General features: G+C 40.7%; 1 protein-coding gene across 7 annotated transcripts in view; it reads left to right on the top strand.

Moving 5' to 3' along the window:
* The window catches only part of IMPG2 (interphotoreceptor matrix proteoglycan 2), a 63,214-nt gene that overhangs the window by 7,130 nt on the left and 44,519 nt on the right, over positions 1-11,565 (top strand). For all 7 annotated transcript variants that reach the window (XM_074856055.1, XM_074856026.1, XM_074856033.1 and 4 more), the window contains one exon: positions 6,871-7,037. In XM_074856055.1, the coding sequence (XP_074712156.1) occupies positions 6,871-7,037 (167 nt within the window). The remainder of the gene's footprint in view (positions 1-6,870; positions 7,038-11,565) is intronic.

The raw sequence follows: 11,565 nt of genomic DNA, 5'->3' as shown, positions 1-11,565 counted from the left end.
CCCCTCAGTTATCCGTGATAGAGGTACAGAAGGGTAGTAGACTTGGAAGTTGAATTAGCCAGTAAAAGAGAAACAAGATAAGGATTGCAAGGTAGTGTGGCTTGCACCATTTCCCTATCCTTTGCCTGTTAATTGGGTAAAACAAAGGCTGCTGGATTTTGACAGCATGGCTCAGGATTAATACTGCTGCTCTTTGCCACCTCCGAGATGTAATTACTCTGGTGGCTACCTTTCCTAAATTCTGTTTACATTTTTTCCTACTGTCATCCACTGTCTTAAACAATTCAGTGTATGCTCATCAGTGAGTACATCTTCTTTTCACAGCAGTAGATCAGATAGTCTCTCTGCCAGAACTGTTTTTGTCAGCCAGAGCTTCAGATAAAGCTGCAAATCTAAAGAGGGTGTTTAAAGGTACTGACCAAAGAAGGAAGTAGACTGTATTCTAGTGTGTCATAGCTGATGAGAGACAAAGACATTTTGGAACTTTGGGAAGAAAAAAAGGTATTTCTCAGGAATGAAGTTCCATGCATGATTATAATCCCTAGATTTGGTAATCTTGGTCATAGCACTGAGCTTTCTCATTTTCCCCTTTCTTGGGTAATTTCAACTCTGTTTACTGAAGCGTTAGAAATATTGATGCTATGTTCTGCACACAGAATTAATTTGATGCTGAAATCCTAAATGTTACAAGGAATTCAAATCTTGCTGAATAATGATGAAAGCAAACAGTCAGAAGTCATAAAAAGTATCTGGCTAAACAAGCTTACAATAAATAACATGTCTGGCTGAGTGATGTTTCCCCTTCATCCCTGACACATAATATGCATTGCTCATACTCAGCCAATAAATTTTTGAAGTGTGTTTGTAGAAGGTCTAGTTCTATGTCCCTCTACATTTGAATTTTTAGCTGTCAGCATATGCTTCTAAAAAGTTTGACTTTTCACATGAAAGACATTCCTTGGCAGTTACTGAAATATTACTGGTGAGAGTAGTTTATGTGCTAGAGTTTAGTATGTTAGTGTTCAAAGAAAAAGTCTTTCATGTGGATTAGCTAACTGACATTCAAATATTTTAATTTAAAATCCTGATTGTTGTGTGTATTGTTCAAGGGTTGCTATATTATAGGCCATACACAGCAGCATTTCAGCAATAGGTGATTTTCTGCTCGTGTGTATATTAATTTGTTTAGTGAGTGCTAAGGAAGTCTTTCCAGGAAAGATCTCTTAGGAGGTGTCTGTCAGTCTCCCTTATCAAAACTCACTGCAATTAAGCCATTCAGCTGTGCAGAAGTTGTTAGAGAGGAGAAGGAATTGGCCTCATGTTGCCTCAAAATAGAATATTCAGCCTGATTCAGTGCTCCTAGCCACCGTACACAATTCAACTCCTGAGAAGCACTAATGGGATTTAGCTGGGATTAAAGTCCAGCACTGCCTACAAATGACCAGAAAGCCACCCTACCCCCTACTTAGGTGCCCAGTGCTGTCATGTGGTGCCCCTTCTGTTAACCTGAGAAATCCCTGAGTACAGACTGAGTGCAATAGGCTAATTGTCTCCCATTTGAGAGATAAATGCATCCTGAATGGTAAAGCTGGAGCCACAGAGATGCTGTATCCTACCCAGGTGCATGAGAGGAAGCCATACAGGAGAATTTCTGAGAGACAGAGCGAGGGAGAGGTATCATCTCATCACAAATCTTAGCTGGAGGTTTTAAAAACAATGAAGAAATCTTTAGGAAAGGAAGCTTCAAATAAACTTTTACTTCACCCCTTCCTGCAGATTTATAGGACTGAAAAGAACTTGTGCCTGCCTGTGTGGATTTCTTTTGGCTGAAAAGATTTATTTTAAGCTTTTCAGGATATTCTCCATTATTATTATTATTATTATCATCAAGTATCGAGTGTAAACGCTGCATTTAAAGCAGGTAAGCTCCCAAGGGCTGGGCTTCTTGGCTTCTGGATAGATATGCTGGGATTCATACAGTCCCACTACATGTCTGGCTTTCTGAGGCAGCCTTTGATACCTGTTACGGCCTTGAAAAGTCAAGACTTGCCTACTCTAAGTGCCTATGATACATTGCTCAAGTGGAAGTTCGCACAAGGGCATGGGCCCAACATGCTGATCTTCCAATTTTTCCTATCTCCTCTCTCACCTTGAAGATGATTATCTCAAGGATGAGTTAAGTGACTTTAATTTCTGAAGCATTTCAGGATTGACTACATGCAAAATGTAGTATATGCATGCAAAATGTGCTTTGGAGAAAAACTACAGAATAAGCCATCTGGGTCGCATTCTTGGTTTGAATTCTGGTGTCAGTCAGTTATATGTCTTCTGTATACCTCCTTCGTTTCCTGTAGACAGCTGGAATGATCACATCTCTGTAGCAGGGAGCCTTTCTATCTCATAAGTCTTGATTTTCCCAACATTTGAATTCTTCAGAGGAAAACTGCAAAGTAGCCAAGAGATCAGTTAACATTAAAATACAAGTTATTTATTACTGCAGCCATGGGATGAAGGAAGTAATTTTCTAGAGGAGCTTACCTTCCTACCCACGTGTACCTTCAAGGCTCTTAGCTTGCTGCCTTAAAAGCTTGATCTCGATTTTATGATGCTTTTAATCAGCATTGTTTGCCAGGGATTAGAGGCCTCATCGCAAATCCTGTCTCCTCCCGGGCCTGGTGTTGCTAATGCTGTCCCATATATCTGTGCCTGTGGCTACCCCTGTAGCAGGCTAGTGAAAGTCTGCCATGAGATGTAGCCATAAAGACAGGCTCTTTTCACATGCCCTGAGGGCTGATCTGCCACTCGGGTGGCATGTGGCAGCCCTGCTGGGTCTGCTCAGCAGTTCCTTCCAGATCCTGGCAGCGCTGGCTGCTTGGTTGGTTGGTTTTTAAGGGTTTTGTAGCTAGCCTTAGAAACCAAATTCCTGGAAGAGATCATAACGCAAAGCCTGTACAGCAGATTTATTTTACTTAATAGATGGAGTATGTTAACACAGCATATTGTATTAAGTAAGCAGCTTCAGTCATAACTCTGAACTGTCAATTTATTGTAAGCTCTGATGCTACAATTTTTTTCCATTCCTTATCTACATTGAACATTTTATATTTAAAATTCGAAGTTACATTGCTAGTCAAACAGCTTACTGGTAAAACTGTTTGGTGTTGCCCTGTCATGTTCTCCACCCCCTCACTCCCTCATTTTCCTTTATTTTCTATTTTGGTTTCAAGGAGCTGCTATTTTAATTATTAGTCAAAAGTTTCTTCATTTATTGTCAGCATATATAGATAGTATATGTGACACAGACACTGGTAAATTGCTGGAAGGTCAGAAAGGAAAGATAGTGAATTATTTTTATACAGTAAAATACAGTCATTTACTGAAGCTGCCAGTTAAGTCCTGTTCAACTTTGTTTACATTTTTATGTCTCCAATTGTTGTCTACAGAGTGCCAGAATGCTTATAATCTAGTTATGAAAAACATGTTTTTCTTATACGGGAATTGTTGATAAGAAACAAGAAACTTTGAAAAACCTCCCTTGCCAGCAGATAGTCGAAAACCCGCCACAGGGTTGGGCTCCACCTTCGAGTTAAAGGAAGGTTAATCACATTTATTAGAGAACTTGAGTGCACTGTGAAGGTGGTGTCTCTCCAGTTCTCTGGGTGGCCACATCAATGAAGCCATGGTAAGAACTGGCTCCCTCTTTGACATACCTGAAGGAGAGATGGGAGATAGTCATGCTTCTCTCTTTGTTTACATGAGCATGATGTGAACCACACTGAAGAGACTGTGCTGTTCTTTTTCTGTGCTTGGAGTGGCAACTCTCATCTAACTACAAAATATTGAAAAGGTGTATGAGAAATAAAGACTGAAACAAAATTGCTCCTTTTCTTAGCCAGGCTATGAATTGAACACCGTATAGGTAAGCATGCCTGGGGTTGGTTCTCAGGCTGAGCCCTTACAGCCTGGGTTATCCTGTAGAGCAATCCCCTGCTTTACAAACTGGCTAGTTGGAATAAGCAGGACAATGACAAGACAGACTGCGTGTCAACAAGGTTGCGGGGTGACTGTGTGTGGCAAGCAGCTCACCGTGGCTGAGGATGCAGTTTCCTGGGCAAGGCTGACAGAGGTGTTTAAAGGGCAGTTTTGGTAGATTTTTGCCTGGAGTTTTTCATCCCTCCCTGTGTGTCAGAACTAACATCTCTCAGACTACCCAGGAGGAAGACATGGGCCAGCCTTTTCTTTCTGAATGAGGAAGCAATTTGTACCATGTTGTCCAAGTTGTTACTGCTCACTGCAGTGGAAATGGCGAGATAGGACACAGGCTAGAGAGAACAGAATGTGACTCCTTATCTGCATCCCCTTTCCTCCTTCCACAGAAAATGTGACCCTGTTCTGACAGCTTAGGTCTCATTAATGGGCTTGGAACCCACAGATGGCACGAAACCTTTGGGACTAGAATTCCGTGGGATGTCTAATTCCAAATGAAAGGACACACAACAAATCCTTGATCTACTGGGAGGTGACTGGGACAACTGTTCATACAGTAGCAGCTTGTATTCAGGCAAGACACTGTCTCATCACATTTATTTTAAAAAGAGATTAAACTTATTTAAGAGCATTAAGGAAAACTGCCTTCAATTATTACTGCCAATTATTACTTGCAACTGGAAAGCCAGTCCTTTGCTTGTTGCCATTTGAAAACTGTAGAATTAGACAGTGTCACTGCAATGTATTTGCACGCTATTGCCATAGCTTCAGCTCCTACCTTCAGCCTGCTGAAGACTTATCCCAGCCACAGGGAATAATTTCATTGCAGGATCGTTGCTGTAGAATGTTGCACCTGGAGTGAAAGATCCATTAGTCAGAATGCAGGATACAAGTACTGCCAAAAGAAATGATAGCAAGCGTATTCCTTAGTGTAGGTGTCTGGATTTGACACTGGACTTTGGTCTTTTCCTGGATACCCAACTCTTCTGAGTAGGATGGTAGAGAGGATACTACAGATGTCATTCTGCTTCAGGAAGCTTATTAGTACTACAGCAGAAATCCCAGAGCAGGATTATGGCTTCATTGCCTGAGGTCTGTGCAGAGGTCATATAGAAAAGTGGTCCCTGCCTCAAAGAGTTTGCTTCCTCAGCCACTGAGGAAGCGAGCACAGCTTGAGGGGAAACCTGAGAGGGTGCGTGGATGCTTGTAAATTTGGCTGTTTATTTCTGATTAATAAAGATGCATAAGCAAAAATGATTGGAAGCATCTCCAATACTCCTTACCCAATTACTGTGTCTTACAGATAACAACATGGAAGCTGGAGGGGTGCTAGAGCAGTCATGTACTACTGACAGTTAATAATGCAGAGTTTGAGGACTCTTCTCTAGTCATACATATCAATGAGCTAAGGCTAATCTCTGTGTAGGGTATCAGTAAGCAGTGTGGCATGGAAATGAGAGCTATCTGTGTATCTGTAGAGTTCCACAATGAAGAAATGGTCTCAACTGCTCTGATAAACTGAAATTTGGGGTGGAGAAAAGAGCTGTTTCTGCATGGTACCATCCAGCATGCCAGAATCAGTGAAGCTTTAAGAGTGCTAACTGAATGTGAAACAGTTCCTTAAGGCTCTTATTTATAAAGCCTCTGCATTTAAGAAAAATGCCCATCTCTCTATTGAATGAAGATATCTTTCTGTATGTGATCTGTGTGTTAAGTTTTACACAAGTACATTTAAATGATTTTGGAATTCAGAATACAGAGCATCAAGAAGAAATAGCAGTAAGGTAATGGTTTTGGCAGCCTGGAGCTTATTTTTAAGCTGACTGAAGAAAATTACTTTCTGAAGATAGATTCATGGTCAGTCTCCTGTTGGGTCTTGCTTATGATGTCAAGGCCTTCCCTTGAATGCAAAGCGTTCCTCTGCTGAACTGTGTCTATATAAGTAGTGAAATCCAATTAAGGCCCAAAAGCAGGTTTGTCTGCTACTATTCCAGGCTGGTATCTGCTGCGAGTGATTTTTAGAGTTGTTCTCCTTTTAACGTTGTTCTCTTCCAGGACACAAGAAGAATCCTATAAATCTTCCTCTCTTCCAGATAACCCGGGTCACAGAGAGGTTCTTGCTTGAACATTAGGTGACACACTGCTCTGATTGGGAAAAAGCACATGCAAGACTGGGAGGTTAAAGCAGCTGGTGTAGTAAAGAATAATTTAACCTTTAATTCGCAGACTGTCTGTTCAGTCAGAGTTGTCCAGTTCTTTCTGAGTGCATAATTACAGTAGGGTTAGAGATTGACTTATTTCTTGGCATATTAAGTTGTCATCATCCTGCCTTGTTTTTCAAATTATTAATGCAATTATAATTTCTGAAACTTACTTTAAATTACATGTAAAGGTGAGTCTAAAGGAATTGTTACAGACTGAGCCTCGAAAACTTTGATCAGTGTCACCATCATTCTTACAAATGAAGCTCCAGCTCTACTTTCTGTGAGGACATTTGCCATACTATTTTGGTTTTCTAAATTTTCTGAAAATTTGACCCGCTGATCAAGTGCAGTTTCACTCAGTGAAAATACTGTTGTTCTTAATGGTTGTTAGGAGACAGGTGCGATCTCTCTTGCTCTCTTCTTTTTCTCTTTAATGAAGCAATTAATTACTTCAGTGAGAAAAAAGCAGGGAGGGAAGTACTGTGAGTGTGGAAGATCCACCAGATCTTCATTGTCAGCCTCTCTGATGCCTTACACATTTACATGTTGGTGTCTAGTCATTGTGTTCTATATATTAATCTACTGAAAAGCATACAATATATGGACAATACTATCCTGGCCACCCATGCCATGGAAGCACTCCTATTGTACTAACACCAGACCTTTCTTGTGCCTACAGTGTGTCAGGAAACAGTCTGGGAGGTCTTCAAGATATTCTGGGATAGGCTTCCAGAGCGTGAAGAATATCGCACCTGGATGAACCTGTGTGAGGAAGGAATGATGAGTATCTTTGAAATAGGCACGAACTTCAGTCAGTCTGAGGAACACCGGAGTCTGATTGTAAAGGTGAGTGTGCAGCTCCCGGTTGGTGTTTTCTCATGAGCAAGGGCATAATGTCCCACTGCAACACACAGCTTGGCATATCACAGGAGTGCAGCCCTTAAAATGGACAGGCATGAGTATCCCAGCTCTTGGATCCATAGGTCTGAGATCAGTTCCAAAACCAAAGTTGTAGCTGATCTGATGGAGGGAAAAGCAATGATGACAAAGAGAACATTGTCTTCAATAGTGTGGTGGTTTAGCCCCTGCCGGGGTCTGAGACCAAGCGGCCGCTGCCCCTCCCCCACAAAGGGAGTGAAATACAAAGCCCCAAGACTGAAATAAGGAAAGGTTTAATACAACAGTGCAATAGCAACACAACCAACAACAACAATAACAGTAATAGTGATAGCAATGAACAGAGCAAAATAGCTACCAAATACAGCAGTTTGAAGCACGATGTACAAAACCACGAGTGCACCGCGCTCCGCGCCAGGAAAAATGTGACCTGCCAGGATGTGACGTCCGCATGGTATCTGAATAACCCGGCTAGAGCTCCCCCGGCACTGCTGGGGAAACTTAACCCTATCCTGGTTAAACCAGGACAAATAGGTATGTTCCTGACAGTAGGTGATGTCTAAGACCCCTTGTCTGAAAAAGCAGCATGGCAGGCTGTGGCTCATTGCCCCCTGTGGTGTGCAGCAGCCTTCCCGCTGCCACATGGAGATGCCTTCGGTGCGAGTGGCACTTCAAAGCGTGAAGTTCTGAGCTGTATTTCTGATGCTCTCAAGGCGTATGGCAAAATGACCAGTCTGATGTTTTATGTTGCTGTAGGTTTGTGATGTCTGTGCACTGCAGCCTGACTGAAATGAGTGTGGCTGTAAATATAAAATGTTTTGGTGTCCTATGAAGGCGATTGATAACATTGTCACCATGGGAAGTTGCAGAGGTTAAAATCAGAGTATGAGTGTGAAACAATTTAATAAAAAATTGCTGAAAATCTTAGTATATTTGCCGTTATTTCAGTTGAAGCAAGCTTATTTTAGCTTAAAGCAAATATAAGGAGCATTAAGCTCAACTAAAGAAGCCTATCTCAAATGAAAAATGAAGATGTCTTTTCAGGAGCTTGTGAATTTTAAAATTAAGTGCTTTGTATGCATCTAAGATACAGTAGATATCTTCATTTCTCTGGATAAAAGGCTGTCTTAAAATGTATGGTGGTTTATGGATCTTCTTTAAGATTACAATGTCTTCTATTTTTGCAAGCTAATGGATGAGTAGTTTTATGAAACTTATCATGTCTTAAATGTATCACCCTGTAGAATCAGTAATGTTCCGCTAGTATGGATATGCTGACATTTTTCCTTTCTGCTTTATGGACTCCTGTGCTAGGAATGTGCATTAGGAAATGTGAGTATGAAAACTGTTGTGGATAATAGAGATGGGTGTTTTCTGAGCCTGCATGTTAGTCTTCACAGGTGGATGCTAGCCAGAGTTTGCCTCTGTGATGTCTGATGGTACTGTTGTCCTTGGAAGACTTTGCAAAAAGGTGGAGACAAATGAAATTAACGTGAACTTTTTATGTGTGCAGTGAATGTATCATTGCTTTATGTAAGATTTTGGCAGTGAGATGATCTATAGTGGGAGCTTATTAAAATAAATCAAGATGATTCTTGGAAGCGGGATGATGCATCTAACTTCCCACTGCTGCTTTACTTTTTTGGGTATAGCTCTTCGGCATTACAATAGGGTCAGATAAAGTGCTCTGTGTTTGATGATTTATTCAGACGGTTTATGTGTAATTTGGGTTTCCTCTCTCCTGTAGATGGATATATTCCCTTCAGCATTGCAATGGAAAAAGACTGTTCATCCTTCCATTTGCTTTCAGCACAGTTGGTAAAAGGTGACAGTTGTTGGGCTGATTTGATGGGAGAGTAGTCTGTGTTAAAGGGGATTGAATGCTGTCACCACTGTGCTCCCATAAAAGGGCATGAATCTATCAGGTGTCGTCTTCTGAAATACAAGCCTGAACTCAATTTAAATTTGAGCCAAAGACTGAAGTCAAGAGCACTGTATCCCATCCCACAATCAGCCAGCTTGTTTTTTTGAATATAGGTCAGAGTGTGGATTTAATTGCTAACTCTAGTACTGACTCACTCTTTCTCTTATGTGCTCACGCACAAAATGCTTGTCAGAGTGTGAAACCTCTTTAAAGCAGCTCTGAGAACATTAAGTCCAAACAGATGCAGCGATTACGACTCCGCTTTTAAGAACATCCTTCCTCCTGCTAGTTACTTGCTCCAGTCTAATGTGGTGGTAAGACCTGGAGCTCAGCCTGTGGGACCGAGCACACTTTCTAAAGCACTGTGTCCTGTCCTCTTGTTCTTTCCACCTTCACCAGCTAAGTTGACTGAGTTGCATGCTAAGCCTTTCCCTTGTGTTTTGTTTTTTTTTTCTCTCGTTACAGCATGTTCATTCATTTGTTCATGGTCAGCTGTTGCCATATATTTTGTTTTCATTCCTTAGGTTTGATCTATAAAGTGCTGAGCACTTCGTAGCAAAGGGCTGCCATCATTTCACAGCATGCACAATACTCTGTAGTGTGCATGTGTGATACATGTAAATAGTCCACACTCTTACTTGCTTAAAAGGAAGACTCACTTCTGCCTGGCACTGTAGAAAAGCAGCCTGTATGGTTGGCAGTAGTTCTTTGGCCATGACATGCTTCGTTAAATACCACTTGTTTCCAGTCTTCCTCTGCCCTCCAGTGTTTGTGAATCATCTGTGATTAATTTCAAGAGTTTAGTTTAGAGCCTGCAGCTGATCAAAGTATTTCTGCTTTTCTTTTGGTATATATTGGCTATTACTGCCATAGCGGTGATCTACCACTTCTTTTGTGCGTGTTGGCAGTTTCTGGCAGTCTTACTCTAGAGTACCTTTCTGTATTACTTTTTGGTAGATAGCAACATGAAATTCAATTTTTAGAAATGCTGCATGCCATGAATTTTTCCGTCTCTCAAAAGAAGTTCAGCATATCTGAAAATTAGGCAAAATAAATCTGTGGGGTTTGCTTTCAGTAAAAAATAACAGCATGATTGCTTTCATGCTTCTTTTGTTGTAGTGTGGAGTTTCTCTTTTGAGCAGTGTAATTAAATGACACTTTTATTAACCTTCCTTCCTGGTTTTATTTCTTACCCTTTCCTCTAATCCCTGGTAATCACTGTGACACACCTGTTGCAATGTCTGCTCCAGCATGGCTTAGTTCATGTAAAGAAAAAAAATCTATTTCTCTTGCTTTTGACACACTTTCTTACTGGATATCAAATGGAGCTTAGACCAGCTTTGGTCCCAGCTCTCTTACTTTTTTCTTCGGGAAAAATGTTGTTCAGTCTGTAATAGTCTGTCAAAAACACTTAACTGATTTGGTGGAGGTGAAGGCATACATAGCTGGAATTTTCTCTTTTGCCATCACATGGCTTCTACTGGTACAGGAGGTGTGCATCAGAGGGCAGTGCTTTTGCTGCTGTGGGGTAAGCAAGCTATGCACCATATGCTATTTTGGAGAACTGAGGCCTGCCTCCGTGTGATTGCCTGTACATGTGTGTGTATATATATGCATGTTCTACAGTAAGATATAATACACATATTAATTTTTCATCAAATTCTTAAAGTGAATCACTTTAAGATGTGATGAAAATCACAGATTTTCAGAAGGAGCAGATGAACAGATTTATGCCAACCATAAAAAATAATTTTAAATATTCTTCTTTTTCCCCCAAATTCTTTAATTTTACTTTCCATCTGATCATGTTAAATGAAAGTACTTTACATAGGAAGAATACTAGCCTAACTAATTTCTTTGCATATTAAGTTGATTTACAAAGTGTGGGATTATGTTATCTCTCCATCACTTTTCAAATCTTGTCAGAAATGGAAAAGGAAATTCTAGTCCAAAGGGAAGATTTGCTTGCCGTATATTTCTTCATAAAAACCTTCCTTCATATAAATTAACATAGCTTGAGTTTCTTACTGTGTAGCTGTGTTTCAGGGGGAGTATAACTCTATTATGTAGAATGTCCTCATTCATTCCATTCATGCGGTCGTTCTACACATTGGGACATGTGTGTCGAGGATTCTGATATTGCTGGAACGTGCCCTGCCTCTACCCTGTGACTGTGGCTGCGTTCACACTTGTGCTAGATAATTTTTTAAAAATCCGAGAGGGAAGAAACACAAGCAAAAGTAACTGTTGATTTCCCAGGACCCTTGAACTTCTTGCTATGAGATTGAAGTGCTGCTGTCAAACCAGTGCAATCTGTGCTGTTTGTGGGAGTATTTACAGCTGGCATATGATCTTCTTTGTAAGATGCCCACATAGCTGCTGGGCACATTTTTTGACTATAAATTACTGAAATAATGCAGCAGATCTGAAGTAGTTGCTTGAGCTGTTTTGACATCTGCTATCCTGTGAGCAATGTTTTGTACAAATTACATCAGAAGATGCTGCACTGAATGTTTAACTGTGAAGGAACAAAGTTAAAAAAAATAAAGGTGT

The sequence above is a fragment of the Strix uralensis genome, chromosome 2 (genome assembly GCF_047716275.1).
Source record: "Strix uralensis isolate ZFMK-TIS-50842 chromosome 2, bStrUra1, whole genome shotgun sequence".
Classification (NCBI taxonomy): Eukaryota; Metazoa; Chordata; class Aves; order Strigiformes; family Strigidae; genus Strix; species Strix uralensis.
Note: the sequence above shows the minus strand (reverse complement) of the source record. Positions and strands in the feature narration are given on the sequence as shown.